At 46.4% G+C, this 10,837-nt stretch overlaps 1 protein-coding gene across 1 annotated transcript; it reads right to left on the reverse strand.

Annotated features, from left to right (window-relative positions):
* Positions 1-307: 307 nt before the first annotated feature.
* On the reverse strand, positions 308-10,299 carry GMFG (glia maturation factor gamma). The gene is made up of 7 exons (XM_081961690.1): positions 9,882-10,299; positions 8,574-8,670; positions 7,468-7,517; positions 3,099-3,150; positions 1,629-1,709; positions 895-968; positions 308-578 (listed from the first exon to the last, which is right to left on the reverse strand). Exons 1-7 carry the CDS (start codon positions 9,882-9,884, stop codon positions 507-509), a joined length of 429 nt encoding a protein of 142 aa, XP_081817816.1. The 5' UTR covers positions 9,885-10,299; the 3' UTR covers positions 308-506.
* Positions 10,300-10,837: the final 538 nt, after the last annotated feature.

Here is a 10,837-nt window from a genome sequence, read left to right on the forward strand (position 1 = left end):
TTCCAGGGCAATCTGAACCGTCTGCTGAGAGAGTTGACCCTGGAAGGCTTTGAGAAACTCCTCTTATCCCTCCCACCGTCAAAAGGCTTTGAAACCCCCCGTCACCCCATTGCAGGACTGGGTGTCCACTCTACCTTGCCAGGAGGACCTCTCCAGTGGGCAGAAGGTGCCCTCAGGTGGCGAATGGCTGCACTGCAAGGGGGAACTGCCAGCATGGCGGAGACCCTTCCTCTGGCAGAGTGCCAAGCCAAAGGGCACGTCTTGGAAACTTCAGGGAGGCCCAAAGGGGACAAGTTCAGAGAAGAAGTAGAATCAGCCAGTTTTATTCTCAGACATTTCGGTTACCAGCAAAAAGCTGATGGGGCAAAAAGGGTGATGGAGAGGCAGCTTCTCCTATGCGCATCCTGTGGCGGTGGAGAGAGGGAGAGAGGGAGAGAGAGGGGGGGCAGGCTCTCTCTGACGCTGGGGGTTAAGTGGGAACTTGGTCTTCTCTGAGTGACCCGAGGTTAACGGAAAAAAGCCAGCCGCTCTTTGAGCCACTGCTCTGTCAGCTCTTCTGTGGACCGGATCTCAAAGACCTGGAAGAAAGAGAATTGCCGCCCATGTTAATAATTCAAGGCGGGATATGTGACCCTGCTGCACGCTACATATAAATGGGACATTTGACAAAATTGAAATCCAAGGAGGAGAAAATAAACTCAACACCGAGACTCACCGAGAATGCGGAGCGATCGGCAGCAGAAAAAAGCGAGACGAATAAAAATCTTGGTCACTAGATTCTATGGATCAGCAGCCATAAAAAAGGAGATGGCTTAAAAAAAAATCCCCAGAAGAATCAAAAGGAATGGCAGAACGGTAAACAGTAAACAAACAAAATAAGTCAGGATTAAATACCTTTGTGAGCTCAGCTGCCTGGACCAGCCGGGTTTTGCTCCCAGCGTACATCATCTGCTGCTCCGGCTTGCACCCTGGGTGGGAGGGAGAGGGAGCACGGTTCATTTCCAAGTAGCATTCATTCCCTGAGTCAGAATGCCTTGCAACGGGCGGCATAATTCACGGGCACTCAAGGAGATGGGATTGACTGAGCTAGGGAGAGACTGGACGATCTTGAGTCACTCAGATGCTGGACCACGGCATTCTCTCCATCAGAATAGAGCTGGAAGGGACCTTGGAGGTCTTCCAGTCCAACCCCTTGCTCAAGCAGGAGACCCTATATCAGAGGTGTCCAAACTTGGGAACTTTAAGACTTGTGGACTTCAACTCCCAGAATTCCCCAACCAGGCTGGCTGTTGTTTCTAATTTTATTATTATTGTACAGTTTTTATATCGCCTCCTCTATGTATATGTATATATATGGTGTTTTAACTCTGACTGTACACCGCCCCGAGTCCCTTCGGGGAGAGGGAGCGGTTTATAAATCTAAATAAAGTAATAAAGTAAAGTAGGGAATTCTGGGAGTTGAAGTCCACAAGTCTGAAAAGTTCCCAACTTCGGAGACCCCTGCTATGAGGGATCAAGCCCACCTCGTTAAAAACCATGTGAATCGCCATGTACATTTCCTACAATAAATGAATACATGAACCAGCGCCCCCTTAAGTACCCTGGTTGAGAGAGGGACCGGGTCTTACCCGCTGGACTGGAGAAGATGAAGCAAAGTGGGTAAGAGATGCGCCCATCGTCGTGCGTGTATCTGTAGCTGTAGACGACGAATGTGGAGAACATGGACAGTCAAGGAAACAATGGGGAATCTCACAGCGAGCCAAGAGGACCTACAGGGGCTCCGAGAAGCTTCCTCCTGTGGCTGGAGGATTTTCATGCTTCCGTTCTGAGGGGTCCTTTTTGGGGGTGCTTCCTTTTAAGTGTGCAGCCCTTCACCAATCTGACCTGGCCTGGACCACCTTTGCAAAATCAGCCTGGCTGGCTCCCTGGTGGGAAACGCATTTTGTTCCCTCACCGCCTAACCTACCCTCTCTTCCTGTTGCTGACAATCTTCAGGAGTGAAGGATCCATTTCTCCTTTGATCTATTCGCCTCTTTAATCCTCTCCTCGTTACACGGACATCACCACCGCCTTGGGCAAGGCTGTCCCCCCCTCCCGTGTTCTGCTGGCTTGGATGTATGGCTGAGGCTCAGCGGAACAGAGCTTGCCCGCTTATGTGGCTATTTGTTTTGGGACACGATGGACAACTAACACTGTTTGCCTGATGTCCAGCAGTGAGTAACACAGGTCAAACCGATCTGGGCAGGAAGCTCCTGGGTGACCATTAGACAGCAGCACAGAAACAGGGAAAACTCCAACAGAGGGAGGCCTCGACTTACGACCCCAATTGAGCCCAAAGTTTCTGTTGCAAAGCAGCTGTTAAGTCAGTTTTGCCCCATTTTACGGGCCTTCCTGGCCACAGTTGTTAAGTGAATCCCTGCAGTTAGTCACACAGTTGTGAAGTGAATCTGGCTTTCCCATTGACTTTGCTTGTCAGAAGGTCGCAAAAGGGGATCATGTGACCCTTCGGGATGTTGCGACTGTCATAAGTATGAACCTGTTGCCAAGCATCTGAATTTTGATCAGACGGCCACAGGAATGGGGCAACAGTCCTAAGTGTAAAAAAAGGGCATAAGTCACTTTTCTCAGTGCTGTCACTAAATGAACAGTCACTAAGTGAATTATTGTAAGTCGGCTACCTGTAATGCTGTCATCTCGTGGTCATCCAGATATATACAGCCCTTAATTGTTGGCTGAAGAAGAAGAGCAACAGAAGGCTAAGTAAGAAGGATTTCAGATCAAAGGTCTAGTTATACCCCTTCTTTTCTGGGGGGTCAGCCAGATGTTCCCGAGAAACTACCAGGCGGCCATATTCGCCCGCTGAAATGGCCTCCTCCATCAACTATCCTTTAAACCTCACAGCGATTATCCTTAGACAAGAGCCTGCTAATTAACCTGCAGATTCTGCCCCCTCCTGAGAGCAAATTCCACAAATTAATGACACCTTGGGTGAGGGAGGACTTCCCCTTGTCAGCCCTGAAAGCAGGAGAACAACCCAGAGCAACTTCCAAGTGTGGACAGAGGCCGAAATACACAGAGGATGGGACTAGATTCAGGATATCGGGGCTGGCGCTCAGGTAGCTCACTACTCAGCTGCTCGGGGGAGATGTCCTGTGGAAGAGAAGAGAGGAGAAAAGAGGCATGACTTCCACCCGTAGGGTCAAGACTTCTCAGCTGACCCCTAGGTGGAACTGTGTGAAAGGAGGGGGGGACTTCTGGGGTCAGAAGCAGGGAAACGTTTCCAAAATGTACGCCATGCAATGTGTTTCATACAACAGAATAAGTGTTGGGGGGGCCTTGGAGGTCTTCTAGTCCGACCCTCTGCTCAGGCAGGAAACCCTAGACTATTTCAGACAAACGCTGCGCTGGCTGAAGCATTCTGAGGGTTGAAGTCCACAGGTCTTATATCTCTCCTGCTTGAGCAGGGGGTTCTACTAGAAGGCCCCTTCCAGCCTTATGATTCTATGTTTCTACCAGTGGTGAAATTCATTTTTTTTTTACCACCGGTTCTGTGGGCGTGGCTTAGTGGGTGTTGTGTGGCTTAGGGGCGTGGCTTGGTGGGCGTGGCAGGGGAAGGATACTGCAAAATCCCCATTCCCTCCCCATTCTGGGGCCAGCCAGAGGTGCCATTTGCCGCTTCTCCAAACTACTCAAAATTTCTGCTACTGGTTCTCCAGAACCTGCTGGATTTCACCCCTGGTTTCTACCCATGTTTCCCCGAAAATAGGATCCTGTCTTATATTTTTTTTTGCCACCAAAAAAGGCACCAGGTCTTATTTTCGGGTGATGTCGTCCACTGACCCAGCTCACGATTGCCCGTGTCTGTCGCCCTGGCCTCCTTTTTGCTGTCCGAGGCCTTCAGGAACGTCTCCTTCTGTGGCCGGCAAGGCTTTCCCGAAGGCCCCTGCAGTTGTCACAGAGCTCCGGATCAACCCAGAGCTCTGTTATCGCTTGCAAAGGGCTTCAGGAAAGCCTTGCTGGCTGCAGAGGGAATGGGCCGGCAGGGCAGGGGTCAGGGTGGGAGGGGCCTGGCTGCAACTCTCCCAAGGTAAAGAGTAGGGCAGCCCCACCCCACCCATCCCCACCCTAGCTTAATTTTTTTCCCGTGCACCCTGGCGTGGGAGGGGTCTTCATTATTGAGGGGGGGGTATAGGGCTTATATTGGGTGCATGTGTAATCATCAAGCTAGGACTGACTTTCGGGGTTGGTCTTATTTTTTGGAAAACACGGTATGATACACTAGCACGGTGCATAAAGTTCAGAGATAGCCCCCCTCCTTGCACCCCCCATGGCAGGTCGGGTCTAGTAGTTCTTCCGACCCAAAGGGCCGCCTTCAGCCAGCCACCAAGCGGAGCTGCCCTGACTAAAGGCTTAAAGCAGCGGAAAAGTCTCGGCAGGTGACAGTCAGCGTTCTGAGCCTCACATCAAAATGCCAACGTTGTTTAAAGGCTCAGCGGAGCCTCTTGACACTCCAGATAGTGGAATAAAATGGGCCATAAAATGTTGATGGTTGCTTGCAGCTCTCGAGAGGGGGGGGGGCACAGGAGGAGGAGGAAGCAGCAGCAGCAGCAGCAGCGGTGAGGCTGCTTCTCGCTCTGCAAACTCGACCTGCATCACATCGGAGAGCTGCTGTCTTGGAAGGCTGCCTGCTCTACGTCGTGAGTCGTGAGAAAGGGGCTCAAAAGTTCTCTTCTTCACTTGTTCGACTGCGTTCGAGCTGCCTAAGCTCCGAAAAGAGCAGTGCCTGCTTAGGATGAAAAAAAGGGGGCTCAAAGAGTCTAGAGAAAAGAAGGACTAGGGGTGACATGATAATAGCAGGATTCCAGTATTTGAGAGGCTTCTGCCGAGAGGAGGGAGTCAACCTAGCGGCCCCTGAAGGCAGGAAAGAAGCAACGGGTGGAAGCTAATCAAGGAGAGAAGCAACCCGGAACTAAGGAGAAACTTCCTGGCAGTGAGGACCATCAACCAGCGGAACATCTCCAGAGGTTGTGGGTGCTCCATCACTGGAGGCTTGTAAGAAGAGACTGGACAGTCACTTGCCTGAAATGGTATAGGGTCTCCTGTTGGAGCAGAGGGATGGACTAGAAGGCCTCCGAGGCCCCTTCCTGCTCTATTCTGCTTAAAGAGATCAGCAGCAGCAGCAGGGTTCCTGCCCACATCCTCTTCAAGGCAGAAGAACTGATGCATCCTGAAACCGATCAGCTCAAGGGAGGAGGTTGCTTGCAGCCAGAGGTGCCCCCATCGGCCCTTCTCCACCCAGACTGAGCCGCAGCTGTCATAAACTCTGTGCCCGTGGGCCTTGGGAGGGCTTGGAAGTGGAGGTTGAGGAGGACAGCCCAAGACCTTCCCAGAGTCTGACAACTTGAGAATAGGAGTCCGAGTACAGGAGCCCAAGTAAGTGATTCACGTAACATCTGCGGCAACAAAGGTCATAAAATGGAGCAAAACTCACTTAACAACTCCCTTGCTTAGCAATGAAACTTTTGGGCTCCATTTTGATTGTAAGTCGAGGACTCCCTGTATTACACGAGCTGATCTCAAGATAGAGGATCAATTAATATTTGGATCCCACAAGATGGGAGTAATTGTTCTTGACTCCTTGCTTTCTCTGAATATTCTGAGTGGTTAATTCTATTTAGAAGCATCTATTTTCTGCCTCATCCTACCTCTAATATTATTAAGCGCCGCTTTTTGCTTTCAGGATTCCCTCAGGACCATTAAAACGATTTTGCATTCTGAGAAAATGAAGCTTCCCGTAGAATCCCACCGACTCCTTGTGCGTTGCAAAAAAGCAGTGAACCAGAGACCAAATCATGAACATCTCACTGACATGCGTGAAGATTGTAAAACATACTGAATTAAATAGGGAGGCAAACAATGCCATCAGCACATTGTTCCCCTGAGATAATAAATTTGATTTGAAATTCAATTTGCTTTTTGTCCGGGCCAGTAATTTCTAGCAAAATTTACATCCAGGAAGCCGGACTGTGTAATGGAAGAGTTGCTTTTGGAGGGAAAAAACGATGTTGCCTTCAGTCAGAGTCAAACAGTGACAGCACAGGGTGGGAAGTTAGTCTTTGGATGAACTTAAATCATCCAAAGGAATGGAAATGGAATGTGTATTCCTGCACATATATAAATGTACTTGCATACGCACGTGAAAGAATGAGTGCAAATGGAAGAATAATGAAAAGAACTGTTGATTGCAGCAGGGCCCTCCGTGAAAAAGCATTCCATCTGGGATATGATTTAGGATTTGACAGCCTTGCTGCCTTTCCAGTTTCCACTGTGTGGAAGGAAAAGAGCCGGCTCGTAATTTATCTTAATCCATATGTAGCTAATTCATTTTTACGCCCCAAGGCAAAGTTCCTTTATAACCCCCTCTGATTATAACCAAATACACACTTCTATGTTTTTCTAGCGTTAAAAAATTGAGTTTTTATTTTTAGCATATGAAATTACACTTAAGCAGCTAGAGAACCATTCATCAGAAGCAGCTGCTCTTATGCTGCAAATTTGCACCTTATTTGATATAAAGGAGAACATTCTGGAGTTTTGGTTGATTGGGAGAGTTGTAGCTTCGTCTACCCTCCGTGGCTTGCTTTAATGCAGGGGTGTCCAATTTTGGCAACTTTTAAGACTCGTGGACTTCAACTCCCAGAATTCCCCAGCCAGCACACCAAGGTGGAGATTCCTGGTTTAATATATGAGTCATCTCTGCAGCTTAATTGATCTTTCTAATGTGTTTAGCAGCAAACCCCCCACCCCCACAATTCTCTGATTCTTCAACCAACATATGTTTGAAGGCTAAATCATTCGATTAATGATTGTAACCATGATTATGATCTATGACCTATTATTTGCTTGTTTATATGTACACTGTGAGTTTATGCACCGGAGACAAATTCCTTGTGTGTCCAATTACACTTGGCCAATAAAGAATTCTATTTCTATTCCATTCCATTCTATTTATCTCAGAGGTTGCCACAAAGAAGAGGGAGTCAAACTATTCTCCAAAGCACCTGAGGGTAGAACAAGAAGCAATGGGTGGAAACTAATCAAGGAGAGAAGCAACTTAGAACTGAGGAGAAATTTCCTGACAGTGAGAACAATTAATCAGTGGAACAGCTTGCCTCCAGAAGTTGTGAATGCCCCAACACTGGAAGTCTTTAAGAAGATGTTGGATAGCTATTTGTCTGAAACGGTATAGGGTTTCCTGCCTAGGCAGGGGGTTGGACTAGAAGACCTCCAAGGTCCCTTCCAACTCTACTATTGTATTATTGTATTGTATTATTTCTAACTGCTGCTTTAATTTACAGATTGGAATTATGAACAGGCATTTAAATACATCCAAAATATGGGTGGGCTTCTTTAATGGGAATACTGAACTTGTTTTAGTTTTAAAAATGAGACAAATGTTGTGCCTACCTGAAATTCCTCCTCCAGAATCACCAGTTGTCTGTCTTTGTCAACTTTCACTGATGACAGAGAGAGGAGAAACCAATAAACACGTTTTTCACTTCCACCGGTTCCTAGAAAACTCACTGTCTCCATTATCACCTATTCCTTGCCCTTCTCAAATCTTCCAGCATAGTTGCTAGACAAGAGTGGGCCCAGAGCACTAAGCTGGGAATCCTGAATTTTTTAATAGCGCTGAAGCCATCTACACTAAGCAGGACTACAGCCAAGAGCTGTTTTCATATCTCCTTCACTTTATTCAAAGTGATGACAAATTCACGGATGTTAGATTGCCTATACAGCTGTCAGCAGAGGTTCCATGAACATCAAAGGCACTTTAATAGAAGGGGCATGAAATGCTGACAACATTTCAAAACAGGGGGCTGCTGTCCTCTTCTGTTAAAAAAACAATCATAAAGGTGTACAATGAGTTCATTAAAGGCATAAACACACACACAAGCACAGAGTGCGCACACATACACATAATCACTGAGGAAGCACAAATTCTTAAAATGCATTAGGGCAGGGGCCTCCAACCTTAGCAACTTTAAGACTTGTGGACTTCAACATGAGGAATTCTGGGAGTTGAAGTGCCACTCAGTGTTAAATTTGTGCAAAGTTTGGGCCAGGCATACTCTTTTGCCCTAATGCAGGTAGTCCTTGACTTACGACAGTTGAGCTCAAAATTTATGTGGCTAAGTGAAACATTTCTTAAGTGAGTTCTGTCCCATTTTATGACTTTTCTTGCCACTGTTGTTAATTGAATCACTGCAGTTGTTAAGGTAGTCACACGGTTGTTAAGTGAATCCCACTCCCCATTGACTTGGCTTGTCAGAAGGTTGCAAAAGGGGATCACGTGACCCCTGGACACTGCAACCGTCATAAGTACACGCCAGTTGCCAAGCGCCTGAATTTTGATCGTGTGACCACGGGGAGGCTGCAATGGTCATTAAGTGTGAAAAATGGTCACTTTTTTCAGTGTCGTTGTAACTTTGGTCATTAAATGAACGGTTGTAAGTCGAGGACTAGCTGTGATTGACTGAAAACGAACTTGTAACACATAGGAATTCACTTACTAATTAAAGCTGTGTTGTTAGTCTCCTTCTGGAAACGAAATTTCTTTAGCTTCTCGATGAGTGACGGATCCACATCACACACAACCAGGGAATCTGACTAAAGAAGGAAGAAAGGAAGAGCAACGTGGATTTCTTTCCCACTCAGGTCTATCATGTCTCATTTCAATTCCTGAAGGCCACAGGGGTCTCCTTTCCCCTTTGATTACATACTGCAAAGGACTGGCTATATTTTCAAAAATGTCAGGCTCATATCCAGTAACAAAAACAACAACGCCCAAATGGGAATAGGTGACATATGCCAAAGAGTTCTTAAAACCATTAGTCCATTTTGCTACAGCTGAAGGTTTAGAAGTATCTATAAACTTTAATTGAAACTGATATTGAACTTCCCAATTTCCAGATGGGCACATGGGGTAGGGGCGGATGCGGTAGCTGGTTGCACAAGACTGCAGGATTATATGCAACTAGGCGATATTTTTCTAATGCCTTTTTCTGCTTTTGCAGTTCCTCATTTTTTAAAAACCACAATGTTGACGCCAATCCTTCACAAAATCTTTTTCACCTGGGTTTTGGTGCCTGCATCCTCATTCTGAACACGTTTACTCCGTGTAATGGCATTTGCCTACAGTCAATCCATCAAATCTTAATTAATGGTCATAGACCAGCATATGGCTACTTGTTACAGCTTTTCTCCCAACCTCTCCTCTGTCACTTCGCTATTGTTGACCTGTTAGATCTTTGGCAGCAGAAACCATGTTGCCTGAGTGCATCCTTGGTGCAACAGTCACAAACACAGACATGTTTTGAACTGACTACAAATCACAAGGTTACCAGGGGTCAAGTTAATCTCATCTGCCACCCTAGTTTCTAGGACATTTTATGCCTAAATTAAATTTCTCCAGTGGCTTTTTGAAAACCCGAGGAAAGGGGCTTCCGGATCTTCATTTCAGGACCAAACAGGCTTAAATCTTCACAAGATATTCTGCATCTTGGTTATAACTTAAACTCCGTTATTCCAAAATGCGCTTGTTTTGAAATGCTGATCTTTCAATCCAGCACACCGCAGCAGAGGAAGTGAATTTCTACCAACCGTTAACATGAGCTTCCACTGGGGCCATAACTGTTTCTCCTGAAGTTTCATTTTAAGAGATGGCCAAGAAACGGTTCCTCCAAAACCTCCCCCAGGTCTGAAAAAATAACTGACTGAATGGCAAAGTGACCCATAGAATAAAGATCATTTTTCCAAACCTGCTAAGACAACATTGGAAGCAAGAGCCCCACCCAGAATTAGGAATTGTTTAAGCTAACCATTCTGCCCTTCGGATCTCCAGTCGTATCTCCTCGTCTGTTGAAATCTTGCAGCTCCGAGTTCGGTGCTTTCTGCCCTGGGCAGGATGTGTTGTTCTTCAGCTCGGGACACCCTCCGACAGATGCAAAGGAAAGACAGAGACAGATGCAAAGGAAAGGCAGATTGGGAGGAAGTAATTGCTGCTGATGGGGTGGAGCATAGAGCAACGCCAAAGGTTTGCATTTTTACTTGCAAAAGAGGAAGGGCGACCCAGACCACAAGGTGGGAGCTTACACTGCTGTATTTGGGAGTATTTTTCAAAGGAGGATAGGTGCAAGGAGACATTAAGGCTAGGAATGAGGCTGCAGTCCTCAGCTCCATTTCAAATAGGAGTTTAGCAAAGTAAGTCCCTCAAGCAAGTGAGCCAGGATGCCAGAGGGACAGCAAATTGATTTGACCTAGTAGAGCAAGGTTGGGAAAGTGGTGATTTTATGACCAGTAGACTTCAACTCTCAGAATTCCTCGGCCAGCCATGCATTCACACATCTTAAAGTTGCCAAGATTGTACAGCTGTTTTGTACATTTTTTAAAAAAATTACTTATTTTTTAATATTTCTGAGCAAAAGAGTGCTCAGAAATAAGTGTGAGGTTTTTAAGAGGGATCCAACAGACCTTGGTCAAATCAAGTAGGTTCCTTTAACTCAGTTAATTAAACAGATTAACAGAGTTGGAAGGGACCTTGTAATCATCTAGTCCGACCCCCCCCCAAAAAAGGAGACCATTTAGTTCCCAGAATCCTCAATCAGTTGAATCCATGCATCACAGAAGGCCAGCAGCTGAAAAATAACAAGGACGTCACCTACAGACCGGATTTGCTATATCTGGTGCTAAAATATAATCATCTTCAAACTTAAGTTATCCAAATAAACCAGGTGGCTGTCCCAAAGGTGCTTTTTCAAGGGGCAAATGGACTTTC

Source organism: Natrix helvetica (genome assembly GCF_964273705.1).
Source record: "Natrix helvetica genome assembly, chromosome: 9".
Classification (NCBI taxonomy): Eukaryota; Metazoa; Chordata; class Lepidosauria; order Squamata; family Natricidae; genus Natrix; species Natrix helvetica.